This window comes from Podarcis pityusensis (assembly GCF_964106645.2).
Source record: "Podarcis pityusensis genome assembly, chromosome: 2".
Lineage (NCBI taxonomy): Eukaryota > Metazoa > Chordata > Lepidosauria > Squamata > Lacertidae > Podarcis > Podarcis pityusensis.
In genome coordinates, this window is record NC_138029.1 from 48,755,095 (window position 1) to 48,772,693 (window position 17,599).

At 39.6% G+C, this 17,599-nt stretch overlaps 1 protein-coding gene across 12 annotated transcripts in view; it reads left to right on the forward strand.

The window, feature by feature from the left end:
• The window catches only part of TENM2 (teneurin transmembrane protein 2), a 696,995-nt gene that overhangs the window by 580,352 nt on the left and 99,044 nt on the right, over positions 1-17,599 (forward strand). For all 12 annotated transcript variants that reach the window (XM_080995195.1, XM_080995200.1, XM_080995203.1 and 9 more), the window contains 2 exons: positions 13,076-13,276; positions 14,115-14,327. In XM_080995195.1, coding sequence (XP_080851321.1) covers positions 13,076-13,276; positions 14,115-14,327 — 414 coding nt within the window. The remainder of the gene's footprint in view (positions 1-13,075; positions 13,277-14,114; positions 14,328-17,599) is intronic.

Here is a 17,599-nt window from a genome sequence, read left to right on the forward strand (position 1 = left end):
TTTCAGACGCATACTCCACTTTGCCAGAAAATAAGGTGCTACAGTCAAAGCGTGCAAAGTAGCTGGTTCCATGTACAGTAGAAGATATATGCTATCAGCATCCAATGCTATGTTCCTACTAAATTATCATGTAAGGAATGCATGTGACAGTATGGACCATTCTCTGTTCTTGAGCATACCTGTCCTCGGGGGATGAGCATGTCAAATTTTTACCTACATATTTAGAATTCAGTGTCAGGACATACTTGTAGGCAAAGGAAGCACTCCTTTCAAGGGAAAGTAAGAGGTAATTTGAAACACCTCCAGCTTCCTTTTATATTAGCACATACTGCAGGAATAGTAGAAGCATGCTGATTTGCTTCAACCTCTTCTAAAGTCATTTGCAAAGGCAGCTTCCTTGTTTAGTGCACTTCCTTAATTGCTAAGGTAAAGTGAGTCCTGCTGTGGCAGTATGTGTGCCACATGTAGGTTCCGGATCACAGGGAGGCTTCTAAGTGCAGGAGGATACACTTAGACTCTGCTTTGAGATCTTTCCATTTGGGAAGATGATGCAGCAGGTGGGAGCACTGTGTGCAGCCCTGGCATCATCTCCATGCATTAACTCCACACAGTTTGGAATAATGTGTGAATAAGGCTATCGAGTAAGTCTGTAGCTGAGAGCAGTTTAAGACACAAGATTGTCATGTGTCAGGTGAAAATAACCCATTGAAAAGAAAACTGAGAGCAGAAGAACACAGGGATGTACGTGCTGAACAGTGCTTGCTCGAGGCATTTTGCTGCCTCATCTAGAGCCCAAATGGCATGCACCCCTTGTACGGCTAGAGCCACACACATTTAAAAGTCTTGCTGCAAAATTCATACACCAATTCCTTTCCAAGTTGCTTTACCCTGCTGCACAGAAAAGCCAGCCCTGTTTCTGAAGCCTCTGATAACTGGGGATTATGGTTGATGGATACATTTTGCATCTCCATAAATGCATTCTGCCCCACCCTTGCTGTATAGCTGTAAAATAATAAGGTTTGGATTACCAGCCCTCTAATACTATATTTCATAGTAGGAGAAGATTTTTGTGTGTGAGGCCTGTTCCTTATCCCTTATCCCCTCCACTCCTGAAACTCAACCCTCCCCTGATGTCTCACCTTGCCCCAAATATGCCCACTTGACCACTTTGATCTGTCTCATATTACTTGTTTTGCGGTTGTAAAATATCAATCTTTCAGTGTAGCAGTACCTGTACTTTAGAGCTCCCTGCCTACTGATATCAGACAGGTGCCTTTGCTGTGCTTTTTTCAGCATGTTTGTTTGAGCAAATGTATCCAAACATGACTGTTGACGTGTTTGTTTTTGGTATTAATTTTAATTTTCTGTTTTTATTTTTTAAGTGCACGTATTGATAATTTTAATATTTATTGTAAACTGCTTAGAGATTTTACTAGTCTTGAAGTATATAAATTTTGTTTCATAGAAATAAATAAATAACCTGAACAGAATTACAAGGCTCTGTTGCAGGTTGGAGGTGTACACAGAAGCACTCCACTTATGGAATATGCTTCCACATTTTGTTGTGGGCTTCAGATGTATGCTGCTAATGCCTTAATGGCCATTTAGTCTCCATCAGTTTTATCACATTGTGTTTCCCCATGGATAATGTACTGAGGAACTGTTTGATAGGGACGTGCAATAGGGTCTGACAAATCTTGTACCAAAAATGAAAGTGGAATTACTACAGACAGATTTGGGGCTTGGGGCTTATTTGTCCTGGTAGAATCTCTCCAAAGTGAAGCGGGGACCTTTTGGTGGTGCTTCAGAGGTTCAGATGTTTTAAAAATGTTGCAAATAGTGGATTTGCAAAAATTCAAACATTTCTCGTTAGATTTGCCATATAAATAAAATGCCATGGTTAGAGGGGGATACTCATAACTGATAGATCTAAGCTTCTAATTAGATGGCATGCTTTTACCAGAGCTCTCTACGCACTGCGCTTTGGGGAAGAGATGTTGAAACAATGTGTATCACCTTGTTCTCTTGTCTGTGCTCTTTGCTAGTTCTGCTGGTTGTGCTTGATTGAAAACTGCTGGACATGGTCTCTGTGTCATGTTTCCACACATCCTCTCCTGTCAAATCAGTGTTGCACTTTGTTTCTGTGAGTTTTGGTGTGAACTGAGCAGAACACAAGGCTCAAGTTATTTTTTTAATCATATGTCTCTGGCTCCACTGTTCTGACATTTCCTTTACAATGTATGACGTTTTAATAATAACATTGCTGTCCATAAAACCACAAAAATTGAAGCATATGCCTTTTAGTTATCTCACCCCCCACTTTAAAATCCACTTTAAAGGTGCACAACACTAATATCTCTGGACCTTTTGATTGTAGTTTCTTGCTTAACTCTTTCATTGCCCAAAACATGTGTGTTCATCTTTCCAAAGGTGCTACCATGCAAGCCATTTCCATCCAGTTCTGCCAATAATATAATCCTTTGGGGGGGGGAGGAATTAAAGATGCTCAGCACAAAAATCTGTAAACATTTTTATCTGTAGTTTGGCAGACATTATCCCCTCAGAAGTGGGGGGGGGGGCTACTTTGCTTGCACATTTCATCCATTTCTGTCAAAAGAATTTTTCCATGATGCAGAAGGCATGAGTTTCATTTTCCAAGTCAAGATTCAAACTCCAAGCTGAATTGGACAGCTTCCAAAGCACTTTGGATTGAATTTTGCTCTTGTTCAAAGCACAGAAGTGGGGGCTGGACCAAATCTTGTGAGCAGTGTGAATTCCCCTACTATCTGATCTAAAGCTTACTGAAGTGAAAGCTATTAATATTACCTAAGCCTTTAATAAAAGTGTATTATTTCTATGTCTGTGTGTGTGTGTGTGTGTGAGAGAGAGAGAGAGAGAGAGAGAGAGAGAGCGCGACAGAGACAGAGGCAGGGGCAGTGATTGATGATCACTACATTATTGCATAAAGTGCTTACAAATACCTGGCATTATATGTACAGTAGCCATGCATGCATATAGTAATGCTGGCTTTCAGAATGTATACTGCAGCTTTTTGTATCCGACATAATTACAGGGGCTCATTCATCTGCTTAAGAACTACTTACAAGATGAGCACATTTTCCTTTGAAAGAAATGCTATAATAGATTTTCAAAATTAAACCTAGGAAATGTTAATGCTGTATAACACATTAATGTTCATAGTCCATAGTCAGTTATTACCGTTAATGTCTATACATGTACATACTCGTGACATTTTGTTATTCCATTTCAACTGTCCTTTACAAGTCATAGTAGTCAGAACCTGTGTTGCCTTTCCCTCAAACTAGTTTTCATCTTCAAGTTATCTTTTTTCTAAAAAATAATATTTATTGATAATTTCAGGATTACAAGAAAAATAAAAAATAAAAAACAACAACACTACAATACAAATAAATAAATAAATAAATAAATAAATAAGAGAAAAGCACGAAATATACGACAATACAGCAAAAGAAAATAAAGAAGAAGAAAAAAGGAGAAAAAAAACACAAATCCCAAATTGCATATCCATAATTTCCATTTGCTTGTTTCATTGACCTCCTCACACCTCCCTTTTTGTATTCTAGTTTGATAATTATTTCAGCAAATTCTTTCCATCTTTCTCAATTTTTGTTATAAAATTTATCTTAACAATTTAACCTAATAATTAACTCAACAAATCCTTTCTATCTTTCCCCATATTCTGTTATTCAAATTATCTTAATTTATTTAACCTTATCTTACCCCTATGCACCTTAAGACTTAAATCTTAGTTTTCAAATATACATAGCTCCTGATAACATTTCTGCTAGAGTCGTATAGTTTCATTCCCACATTTTCCCTAATATTCATTAAGCTGATTCTAAAATACAAAATTTCCATTATAAATTCTCTTTCAATCATCATCCAGCATCTCTTCTTCCTGGTCTCGGGTCGTGTCAGTCCTTACTGCCCAGCCCATCTAGTCCATCAACCTGGAAGCCTTATGTCCGAGGCCCTTAAGTCTCTTCCATATCCCTTCTGCAATTCTTCTTCATCTTGTTTGTGCTTGCCCTTTTCCTTGTCTTTTGTTGGTCTCTGTCTTAGTTTCTTTCCTTTCCCATTGAGGAGTAGTTCTCTGGGGAATTCCAACCCAAAATTGTCTCCATCACCCTTCATCCAGCTCGCCCATTCCCCACAGTCCCACTGCCCACAGTCCTCGATATAATCCAAAATGTATTTAAAATCAAATTTCAAGATCTCTCCAAAGCTAGGAATCTCCTCATCTCCAGACTCCCCTTGGCCCACTCCAATTTCAATCTTCAATAACAGCGGCTTATGCTCCTGTAGGGCCTCGGGTCTCTCCATTTGTACTATTTGAGGTGCAGCCACATCCTCCTCCATTGTCATCTGCACTTGCCCAGTCAGTACAAATTCAAAGGTTGGTTCCTGACTGATTTCTGTATCAATGTTCCCTGTTTGTCCACAGTTATCAACCACAACAGTCAAATCCATTTTCTCATTCATCAAGTCCATCTTCTCATGCATCTGTTCCAGCAAAGCATTTGTCTTGCATATAGCAAGCACCCAGTCTCCCTCCCAGCTCATCTTTGTTCAAGGTCAGAAAAGACTGTTCCCACAGTCTTAATCTCACAGATGTTGGGTCTCAAATATCCTACAGCAACAATTTAGCAAGCTCCCTCTAGAGGAGACAAACTATTTGTATCCATATTTTTTTTGAAGACAAAGGAAAGTTACTTTCATTTTTCAGATATTTCAGATGTTTTTCAGATATTTTGTTTCTTTAAAATGCAAAAGGCAACATTAGAATCCCCTTGTTTCTCTTCATTAGCTATCTGTCAAAGTATTACGTTCACAGTCAATGAACCTCTCCAACAGTTTCTGTCTCTGACACCCTGTTCCCAGGTTAGAGACGGTGGAAACTTATCCTTCTTCACTCCCTCTCCTGCCAGGGTTAAACAGAGTCCCCCCCCCCTTTTCTCCTGCTTCCAAGGGGGGTTTCAGTAGTTCTGAATGAAGGAACTTTAGTCTTTTTTGACAGCTCCCGGCTTTAGCTTGCAAAATTTTTGCTTTAGTCTATATACAAAAAAGCGGAAGGCGGACTTCCTATTTGCACCTTCCCGCTTCGATACCAAATTAAACAATTTCTTGATCCAATTTTCCGTTTCTACTCACGGGTACTTGTTTTAAATCCAATTGTCCACAGTCAGTTCGTAGCACCGCGCTTCTCACCCCACTTCGCTCCGGAGCCCCTAGATGGGATTCCCCGCGAATAGGGGGGCGCTTCTGGTGCCCTGCCGAACCCCACGTTCCCAGGCTTCCTCCGCCTGGGATTTCTAGCGGGTCCCCACCTTCGCCGCAGCGGGAAGACCCAGTTTCCACGGAGCCCGTTCCTCCGGTCGGAGGAACTCCACCATTTACCAATGGCGCTGACCCGGAAGTCTTCATCTTCAAGTTATCAGAGTACGGGAAAGGAATACTATCAGCTACAGGCAGATCACCTTTGTACTGCAGTTCCTTTACATTTTCCATAAACATTTGAACATTAATGAAATCCTGTTCTTTTTAAAAACTCTTTGTGACTGCTAGAGTCTGACCTTCCTTTGTGTTAGGAAAAAGGGTGCAAATAATTTCATCAAAAGCATGGAAGGATAAGAAATTTGAAAGATAAATCGATTTTAGAAAGCAATGTGTTTTAACTACAAGCATAGAAGGTGAAATAACATGACAAGAAAGGTTAAAATAACCTTTTGCACGCCTCATTTGAAAAAACAGATTTCCATAGTATTGGCACATGTTCTTTTAAACACTTTCGTTTTACAAACATTATGCACAGTTCTTCAAAGGTTTCTGAATACAATAGTACAGGATTAACCTCTGGCCCTTGAGATGTTGCTGGACTACAACTCCCATAACCCCTGACTATTGACCTTGCTGGCCAGGACTGATGGGAGGTGGAGTCCAACAACATCTGGGGGGACACAGCTTCCCCACCCCTTTAGTAGTGTAGATAATGAATAGTTAGGCAGTTCCTCAACAGTTTTAAAATCTTGTTGCGTTGCATTTCAGGAATTAACACAGTAACAAAACACATAAACATACCTGAATTTTTATTAAAGGGTAAAAATCTTCTCTATTGATTTGTGCTTTTGGAAGGAATGATCAAGGTTGATTCATATGCTACTTTCCAGCTAGGAAATGGAATTGGATACTGTAGGTCAGCATTTTCCCCCCGCTAGCTTTTTATTTCAGATATTCATCATAGTCATATCGTTCAAACAATTTACCTGAAATGGCCATGGCACCAAAATCAATATTTGTGGTCTACAAATTTTGCTGCATAAACACTGTTGCTCTATTAAGTCTGCACACAAAAATGAACATAGCTAACTTGTCAGGCTTCATTCAATGCAATTTGGGGTAGAAAGTGAGTGAAATTAACAAATTAGGTTAGGTTAACAGTGTTTTTCTTGTCACTTTCATGGTTGAGTCATTTTTCAATGGCATTTAACTTTGTAAGTGTAATTCTTGGCCCTAGAGGAGCTTACAGAACACATTGTCGGGGAAACTCCTTGACCTTCTTTTTTGTCCTTGTGGGAATAAATTACATTCACTCTCCCCTTTTGTCAATCCATGGAGGCTTCATCACTAAATGAGTTCTAATGATCTGAGCTCTAAGGGGTTGCAGATTCTAAGTCTCATATTGTTAAGACAACTTTTGAGATGCACTGTCTAAGTATGATAGGCTCCATTCACAAATCCTTTCTGAATAATATTGGACATCCTTCTAAAAAAGAAATGGGCTGTGACTCAGGGCCCTTTCTCACCTCCTGAGCCTGTAGCAACTAGTGCTGACATCACTCTGTAGCTAGACTGTCATGCACATGATAATGCTATGTGATGAACTGAAGTTTACTGGGTGGGGAGGTTGATGTCTCAGGACGGGTTGGGTGCACTGGTAAATCCAATCCAGGTTTCCTATTGATGTACCTTTGTAGTCATAACTGCACCACTGCTCTGCCCACCCCTACACTGTCCCAGTAAGCAGCAGTAACATCACTATTGCTAGGTATTCCTTGTATCTATTTTATGTGAACTAGCTATGGAGCCAGGAATCTGTAACACACATTTGCCTAGTACAGGAATAGTGAGCCTGTAACCCCCCAAATGTTGCTGGACTACAACCACCACCATCCGTAACCATTGGCCATGCTGGCTGGGGTTGATGAGTACTGGAGTCCAACAACATACGGAGGACTACAAGTTCTCTACTTCTGGCCTAATACAATGGGGGAAAGTGATTAGCTTAATTAATGCTGTGCAGATTAGTAGGAGTGAGCCTTTTCTGTTCAAGTGACGCAGACGGGACATGTGCTTCCAGACCGTCACTATTTTCAGGTGGGATTTAATAACATACCACCAAGTTCAGGATGTGCAATTCTAGTTCATTCACAGGTCTTGCGCAGCAAACCCACTTCCCCCAAAGATCAGGCTTCTTGCAGTAAGGAAAGTGACTGGGGAAATGCAATGAAAGTGTGGGATAACAATTGCTTTGATGCAACATCATCTGACTTCCTCACAAACAAATCAGAATGAATGCTCGCTAAATACCCAACGTCATCTAGCCTCCCTGTGAACAAATCAGGACGAACAATCAATAAAGAGGTCACCTGGAAGGGATCTTGTATCCATTAACCAACTTTTATACTTTCTCTCTGACTTACTTGCATCTCATTCAAGGTAATTGAAAGGTGAATGCTTTTAATTCCTTCTCCATTGCTTTCAAAGTTTGTTCACATTTAAAGGGAACAGCTCTCCTTTTGCATTCCAGGAGGCAGCTGTGTCTGGGAGTGCTTTAGCTTAGTTTAGGCTAGTATAGCAACCAGCTCATAGTTACACATTTGAATTAGCTCCATCTACACTGGATTATGGTAACACAGTCTAACTTCAGCTAGTTGTAAATGCTGCTGCAAGAGTTCCGGCTAGTGCTGGTTTCTTGGCGAGTATTACTTTACAGCTATATCAATAGTCCTACTTAGTAGTCTATTTCCAGGTACAACTCAGAGTAGGAGGTATATGTTTAAAGCCTTATACAAATCAGCTTTGGACCATGATGGACCACTTTCCCATATGAATCTGTGATCAACTGGTGATGCCCTTCTGTGCATCACACCACCTTCTGAGGCACAGTCGCTCCTAGAGGGCCTTTTTCTGTTGTGACACTCAAAGAAGACAACCCTTCCCCAAATGATTTGTTTGCTTCTTCACAAGTGGTCTGTTGTTCAATGAAGAAAACACCTCTTTTTCAGCAAATCCTTGGTCAGTCTGCTGCTTACATTTGTGTTTGTTCATCTGCTACTTGTTTATTTGCTCTAGATGCTGCCTGTAATTGATTATTTAGATTGTATTTTTTCAAATGGTTTTATTTTCTTACCTACACAGCAAATGTGTACATCTTTGGAATCTATAAAACAAATTAATCTTAAAGGGGCAAACCTCTGGCTGGTATTCTTGCACTTTGACAATGCTAGAGAACCTTTTGGCACTATGCCCCTGATAACCTCAGTGGGATTAAGGATGCAATCCTACACACATTTAGGACTAAGTCCCATAGATCTTTGGAGAAGACATTTATATGACTGCTGTAATTAAGTCCCAGTGGCAGTGAGTCTTACTTATGAGTAAACATGCATAGGCTCACCTTATGCTAAACTAGTATCTTTAGAATTTTGTTTTAAACAACCAAGGCTGAATACATACTGCACATTTAAAGCATGTCCATTCATCCCCCTCTCCATGAATCCTGGGAACTGTAGTTTGTTAAAGGTGCTCTGTAAACTATTGTTCCCATGCTTCTTTGGGCAGGTGGGGAAAGTGCTTTAAAAGTATGGTGTGCATAGAACTCAAGTTTTTTCTTTCATAAAGCAAAATGCCAGAAGATGATGAAAATGAGGGTTGGAATTTGTGTATTTTATTCTTAGCAAAACTTAGGTGCTACTAAAGGTGTGGTGTTGTTGTTGTTGTTGTTATTGTTGTTAGATTTAAAGACTGGGGCAAGTGTGAATCCATAGTGGTAAAGGCACATAACAAATTAAAATTAACAAGGGATATTGACATAGTCGGTGAGCCCGGCTGTGTACATTAAAAGTAAGAAAAGAAACCATGGGTTGCCATCTCTGTGTAAAAGGCAAGCTAGTGACACATACAAAAACCATAATTTTCCAGTGCCTACTCTGCTTCAGTTTTCACTGAAAGAGACAAATTAATCAGATGAAGATAACCAAGAAAGAGAAGAAATACAGGTCGGGGCAGGAAATGAATAGATCATATTTTAATAAATTTAAATCAACATGGTCTGATGAAGTATATGTTTGGGTGCTGAGGGAATTAGCTGAAGAAATTGCAAAGCTATTAGCAATTATCTTTGAGGGCTCCTGGAAGTCAGGTGAAGGAAAGCTAGAAAGAAATGCAAGGGTCAGGAATTATAGATCAGTTTGTCTTATTTCTGAAAAAGGTAAAATAAATGATGAAAAGATGAAAACCAGCTTGTGAGCAGATGGAAGGAAATGGGATGGTTGTTAGTAGCCAAAATGGATTGTTAAACTAGTCATACTAAATAAATCTATGATGAAGATCCATGAGCCCTTTAAGCCACGTTACTTGCAGTTCTATACTGATGAAGTCCTGTTAGCTTCAACAGTTTATGGATTGTGGCCTTTAGTCTTTCTTTCTTTCTTTCTTTCTTTCTTTCTTTCTTTCTTTCTTGGGACAGCTGCTATATTGGGTGGATAGTATGTAGTCTAAACTCTTGATTTCATTTCATTAATTCTTTGTATGCAGTTGTACAGTATGCTCTTTCATGCAATCTAGAGGATGATGTACAATTGAAAGAAAAATGATCACTTCAGACCAGTGCTATTTTTATTTTATTTTTTTGGAAAAGGGGTGCCAGAACTCACTATGAATGCCTTCCTTGTTCTCTTACAATGGCAATGGCGCCCACCTGAGAGGTGCCGGAACTCAGTTCCAGTGAGTTCCAGTTGAGAAAATGTCCTCCTTCCTACTATCTTAGAATGGAAGTAGCTCTAAACTGAAAATATTCAGCATTTGCATGTTATATGAAAGACAAAGAGAGCTTAAAACCTTAATCATTCTAAAAGGAATTGTTTTCAGCCACCATGGCAAAAGTATCTTCCTCCTGGGCTGGGATACTTTCTGCATGCTAGTATGTCTGTTTCTGCCCTGGCACCCTTCTCACATTTTTTTTCCTTCTCACCATCATCAACCATGCTTCAAACACCATGGCCCATGGCGAAACAGAGGTGGCTCTTGAGGCCCTGCTTAAAGAAACAATATGATAATTCTTTGGTGAAGATGTAGCTAGAGATTAGAAACTGACAGAATTATAAGTTAGTACACTCGTGATACTCCTTGGAAGTAGCAGTGTTTTCTGTTTTTGTGTGTGGGCACAGGACATCACCAAATGGGTTGTCATCCTCCAATCACTCGAAGGCAGGAAAAGCATCATTACTCCAAAATGATCTTTAGAGTTATCCTTCCCTTGGAGAGCCAGTTCATTTTTCCTGTCTCTCTTGAAAGGGATCTGATTTGATGGTTCCCTTGTGGCCTTCTAATTCTGGTTCTGTGTATGTGTTCAAGTGCAGAAAATTTGGGTGCAGTGAGGAATGTGTGTGTGATTAGAGACTTAGGGTAAAGTTACCATTTTCCTCTCTTAATTCAGAACTCTGTTTGTCTGGGATTTACCCCTGCCCCTGTACATTGTTGCTGATCTTTCTCTGAGGCATCACCTTCCCCTCAGCATCTGTATATGTTATATTCCCTTGCTAATTAATTCATAGCTGATTTCTCCTTTACTATTTAATTAATTCTTACTTTATCCCTCCCCTATTGATCAGTTCTACAACTAATCATATATACCTTGACCTGATCAACCTCTAAACTCATCCCTTTCATAATCAGTTGCCAGACTTTATACAAAATTTTCTGAGCTGCTGCTTACCACCTGTTTAAAATCCTACCTAGCTGGGTCTCAACTTACTGAACCAATTATGCAGCAACATGACAAAAACATCAAACTAAAGGGCAGTCAAGTCCTCACTCAAGACCAGAAGGACATGCTAATTAGCTTTCATGCTGGACATGGCAGACCTAGAGGAGTAGAGATCTGGCATGGCAACTGGCACCTGTCATTTTCTGAGTGCTAAAGGCGCAAGTGGAGGTGCAGATTGGCCTGATAGGCCCTATGGGAGTGATGGAGGGTACCAGAGCTGGACAAAACCCAAACAGCCCCACAGTGGCGGTGGTGGCAGCAGGTCACACAGTCCCAAGAGGGTTTGTTTGTCCTGCAGTAGCAGCAGTAGCAGGCACTGTTATTGAAATCCTTGAGACCCAAGTATGCTAAAATTTCCTAGACATTTTGGGTGGGATTCAAAGTAGTGCAAGTGCCCCTGTACATTCTAAATCTGTTCTTGGGGTTCCCCCAGCCCAGCAGAGCAGTTTTGGGAGTAAGGGCTTTGTTGGGGAAGGAGAAGGGAGAAAGGTTCCATTGTGTGAGCGGGCCCTGTTCTGTGCATGCAACAATTTGGAAGGTAGAAGGAAGCCAAGTCAAGCACTAGTTCTTAATTACAAATTTCTTGTAATATCCAGCTGGAATGTAAAAAGTTTAAGAAGAGGAGCCAAAAGTGATTGGTTCCCTCAGATGAATCAATGAAGAAACTCTGAAGTCCCATCATATCTGCTGTAGCCTGATGAAATGTGTGGGGTTAAATGGCAGTTAAAGGAGTAATGTGGTGAAGCTTCTCTCAGCAGTGTAGATGGAAAGGCCTTCCAGTTCCATGCTAATATTTATTTTGGGGGGAAAGCTTTACCCCGCCAAGAAATGCATTTTGTGCCCTTATGTGTCCCTTCCTGGATCCCATCCCACTCACCCACCCCCGATACTACCACTGTTCAACAGCCACACAGAATGATTCAAAGTACAGAACTTAAGGATGTGTGTTTTGGCTGCTTAGCAAACTTTCATATCAGTAATGCTGATGGGGGCTTGGCAAGGTGGCATTTATATCTCGCAGAACTACTCAGTGCAGAGTGGCAGGACTCAGGAGAAATTAAGGAAAAGGGGACTCCAAACCCCATCACAGGTAAAATAGCTGCTGGGATAAAATAGCTCACACTTTCAGATACAGATGCTTGTGTGGAAACAGGCAATTGTCACAAGTTGTTCAAAAGTTGTGCTCTTGTTTGGCATGTTCATCGGGGATCTGATGTTTTCCTGATCAGCACATTTAGTGGGATTGTTCAGTACTATTCTTCCCACCAAATCTGCCCCTCTCCCACTTGAACTTAACAGCGCTGGTGTGAATGTATGGTACACTGGAGTCATTTGCAGAGCTGGGGGAAAAACGTGTGTGTCTATCAATATGGATGTCTTGTGTTGACAACCTGGTTTATGCTGATTTAAGCATTCAGATTGACAGCTTAAATCAGGTAACAGAAAGAGAGAGAGCCTTTCCATCTCTATTGTAGCCTTTCCATCTCTTCTCAACAGGATAAAGCTTTTGTAAATTAGAGGGGTAATTATTTTGAGAGATTCTGCAGAAAAACACAAAGGATTAGATTCTTAATGACTCTCAGTTACAGAAATTGCTATGTACAGGTTTGTGCTGTTGGAACATCTGCAGAATTAGAACTGAATAAAAGCCACTTAGGTATCCCAATGTTTGGAATATTGTGGTGTGTTTTCAAATTAGCCCTGCCTGCAACTTTGTTTTGATGATCTCCCCTTCCTTTGTTTTTCTGACTAGATTCAGCTTTTGGAATTTCTTCCAGAGCAAGCAGAGTGACCTTTTTATATTTTCAGATTCCCAAAATAGATAGCCTAAAGAACAACTGCACGTGTTTGCTCTAGTTCATTGCAGCAAGGCGGAACCTGCTGAGCACAGATCCATCAAATGGTGTCAATTCAGACTGTACATTCTTTGCACTGACCTTTTTCACAGAGTGTTTGTTTTGTTTTTCTTTTTTTGTGTGTGTTTAGTTGATTGCTTGGATCCTTCCTGCTCCAACCATGGTATCTGTGTAAATGGAGAGTGTCTCTGTAGCCCAGGCTGGGGAGGCTTAAATTGTGAACTTCCACGTGCCCAGTGCCCAGACCAGTGTAGTGGGCATGGCACATACCTCTCTGACACAGGCCTCTGTAACTGTGATCCCAACTGGATGGGACCAGACTGCTCCGTTGGTAAGAAAAACATTTAATTTGTGCAATTTATTTTAGCCTTTTGAAATCTTGATAGTCAATGGTCCTTGACTACTCATTCAGTGATTCAGCTCAGTAACTCAACTGTTACAGTGACTGCTACACTTCTAAGGTAAGTTCAGACACCTATATTGAAGTTCTCTTAATGATTCTGATGAGTCTGCTACATGAAGGTATAGTATATGACACATATTTTTTAATTCTATTTTTTTCATTGATTAGAGTAATACAATGTAATTTTGAAATTTAGTTCTTGCCCCACCATTCTCACTTTATATTTTAAGGGGAAATGTTGATTGTCCCCTCCTCACGTATCCATATGATCCTTGGTAACTAACATGATTCCATCCGACTTACTCTCACTCCTCAAAAGGTATCTGAATGATAATGTAGCTGGCATATATTGCTGATACATAAGGTCAAAATACAAAAGACTTACACTTCCAATTTATTTCATTTTGGGAGGCTGTATTTTGTAGCATGGTCATGAAGAAGCATCCTGGGATCTAGATGTGGCAGTTCAGAGTACGTCCAACAAATTGGTGATTTAAAAATGTACTCATTTTCTTAGGTATTAATTGGGGTGAATCTTGAAGCTAGGCTGGTTTACTCAGATGTCTGTAGCATAAATTTCAGTTTGAAGTAGCCTTTCTAGCAGAATTGCAAAGGCTTGAGTAGGTCGTAGCAACCATTTCAGTTCCAAAGGTGTACCCCTTCTGCATATCTTGCCGATGATAGTGCAAATCCGTAAATCCAAGATGCTGCCAGTATCCATGACAATGTTTGGCAATAACCGAATTCCTCTTTTTTCTCCTCCCAGAAGTGTGCTCTGTAGACTGTGGCACCCATGGTGTCTGCATTGGCGGAGCATGTCGCTGTGAAGAGGGCTGGACGGGGGTAGCCTGTGACCAACGTGTCTGCCATCCCCGCTGCACAGAGCATGGAACTTGTAAAGATGGGAAATGTGAATGCCGAGAGGGCTGGAATGGGGAGCACTGCACCATTGGTAGGCAAACGACAGCCACCGAAACAGGCACATATTGCTTTCTTTTCATAACTTGTAGAAACATAGTTACTATTGTGTATGGCAAAGGGCTGTCCCTTTATGGACTCTTATGCTTCCAATTTTTAGTGTTATTGTGGTCTTTGTTTTTTATGCTGACATTTGTATTTATGATTTGGTTGAGATGTGGGTTGTTTTATATTTTATAAATAATTAATTTTATAACTGTAGCAGTCATCAGTTTCTATTGAAAAATATTTAGGTTTTAAGTTTTTATAAACAAACATCGCTAGCTTCATTTCTGAAACCCCAAGCAGGAAAATCTGTTTCAAGTCAGTACTAAGTTAAATTGTGTACTGATGTAAACTAGGTTTCCACTAAACGATATACTATTTATTCTATGTGGGTATTACCTACAAGATGAGATTTTCAACTAAATTTTAGTGTGTGTGTATTTCAACAAATGTCCTTCTTTTTTCACTTCCTGACCTGATGCTTCCTGCTTATTAAATATTCCATCCAAAACACATCACCACAATACCCATCAGGAGCAGGGGTCAAGTTGAGGGGGAACTGGCTTCCCGTTGTTACAGAAATAGCTCCCTAGCATTTTCATGCGTTGTTCTGTGACAGTGGTCATGGTGTTTGCCTATAGACTGACACAGCATGGGAGGGCCGAGCCAATGCTACAGCATGCTGGTATACCCTTTCCAAACAGCATGCTACTCAGCACAGCTTTGGAATCATGCCGAGTGCCATGACTAACACAATTGCATCTCCACTGTGATATGTCAGCCTGGAAAGTAATAACAAACATATATCGCTTCAGATGTTTTTGACCATTTTGAATTTTAAACCTAAGTTACTTAATTTATCCATTCAAGATGTATGTTGTGCATGGAAAACCCAGATAGCTGCTGAGAATTTACTTATGTTGTGTACAAAAGTAATACAAGACTGAGCACATCATTATTTGTAAACCTGGAAGAAAAACCTCAAGAATGTGTGCCTGTTTTTTTTTTCCCCTGTGCCATTTATTTAGATAATGAATTCTTTTCAAAATGTCCAGGAGAATTAAAAACAAGCAGATATTCAATATTTCTTTTTTTTAACGTTTCTTTGGTGGGTGAATGAAACATTTTTTAAAAGGACAAATTATAATTGAAATTATGATGGCAACTGGAGACTCTAAAAGGACAGCCCTATTACCAGTGACTTGTTTTTGTTTTAAACCAAAGTTATTTGGATGTGTTTGTCAGAATTTTATTTTATTTTTGTTAAGTGTCTTTTTTTTAAGTCTCTTTGGGTAGCTAAACCTTTTGGGACACACACTTAAATTAGAAAGAGAAATGACTATATATATATATATATATATATATATATATATCCTGCACATATTTAAAGGTGATGCTAGCATACTGCTATAGCATACTTCTAACACAGTTTATAAACATTGAATCAATATTCCCAAGCAGATGCAGGCTGGTTTTCTGTTTTTGTTTTTGTTTTGGCGTTATGCATTTCTACAGCAGCAACAGCAGCAGCATCCCTTTTTAATGTGGTTCATTTATGGGGTAAATTTCATTTATGGGGTAAATTTCAAGACTAATTTCGGTTTATATGAATGTTGTATCTAATTAATAATTGTTCCAAAAAGGTTTACCTTACTCCACTAACTTTGTGTTAACGTCTTTATTCTTAAAAACGTCTTCATGTATTTTTGTAACCTAAGTGTCTTACAGTGCAGTCCTATGCATATCTACTCAGAAGTAAGTCCGAATTAATTCAGTGAGACTTACCCTCAGGTAAGTGTGTATAGGACTGCAATCTTAGTTTGATGTTACTGTGCACCCAACAAGATGAATGTATTTAGATTGCTCGGATATGATTTGTTCTAGATAACACTTTATGCCTACTGGTTAATAGTTCCAACTACAAAGGCTAAACTATGAAGAAAGCATTTTACCTTGTTTTTCACAAGTGAGAGGAAAAAACAGCCACTTTTGAAGTACTGTCAATGTACACTGTCACAGTCTTTCCTGCAAATAATTTCCAAAGCATTGTCTACAGATTTGAACTTTGTTTTTCCAGTGTAAAATATTGACACATAAGCACTCCTCTCAAACTTTGTAGGACTTACGAGTCGTATAAAAACTGTAGCCTTATTATTGGTGAATAGAAAATATACTGAGAATAATGTGGCCTTATTATGCTTTAGGATTGGAGCTTACAGAATCTTAAAATGTTTACAAAATTAACTTTTATCCTTCGGTTTCTATTTTTTTCTATTTTTTCTATTTTTTTCAACAAATGAATTTGAGCATCTTCATTTTTTCTTCAGTCCTGCCAGGAGCTTCATGTACATAGAAGTAGACTTCCCCATAATTTTTCCAAGCTGATGAAAAAATGTGATTCCATATCCTGCCCCCCCCCCCAAATCACCCTCTTCCGTATTTCCAAAACGTTCCTTGACAGTGGTGGTGCTAACACTGGGCTTCACAGCAAGGAGGACCTTGAGGAATGCTGTCCTAGGTTCCCTCAGGGAATGTAGTTTACTTGGGGGGGGGGGGTCCTGGTGTCCAGAATGCAGCTGCAGAAGTGTTCTCAATAAAATTAAAGCACCAGCCCCTACTGTCCCCAGTATTATTACCCCAACTGCCAGATTAATTCGAGTGTAAAGGGTAGGAGAATTCTGAAATACAGGAGTTAATTTTTGACACAAACTCTCACCTATTCTAGACGTGGATGCTCACTACAGGTAAAAACAGTACTGTACAACTACTGAAGAACACGCAGTGCAGTAATAATAATATATATGTTGAAAATGATGCGTTTTCAATCTTAAGAGGTTAAGTGAATATATCTAACTGGAAAAGTGGTAATGCAAAAACCTTATGCACCATTTTAAAAATGTGCTCATTGCCACTGATCTTCACTTAAACAGCCACAGTAGGTGGTGGCCTTATGTCAATGAAGTAGATCCCAGAGATCTTTCTATATGGCATATTGCAACCACTATCCCATTCCTGCACCTGCTAACTCACAAACAGCTCCCTGCAGTGATAATGAAGGTCTGTGGTGTACTTATGAAGTGATTTACAATCATCGGATAAGGTTATAATGAAACCATAGAACAGAAATTACAACTGAGCAACAACAAAAAGAAATATGCCAATACAAAGTGAATTCTTGAACATATTACATGCTAAAATTTTACCATGAGAGTTTGGGGTTTGTTTGTTTGTTTTTGTTCTGTGATTTGTTTGATGATTTCCATGTGAAAACCAGAGGTTGCTTTTTTG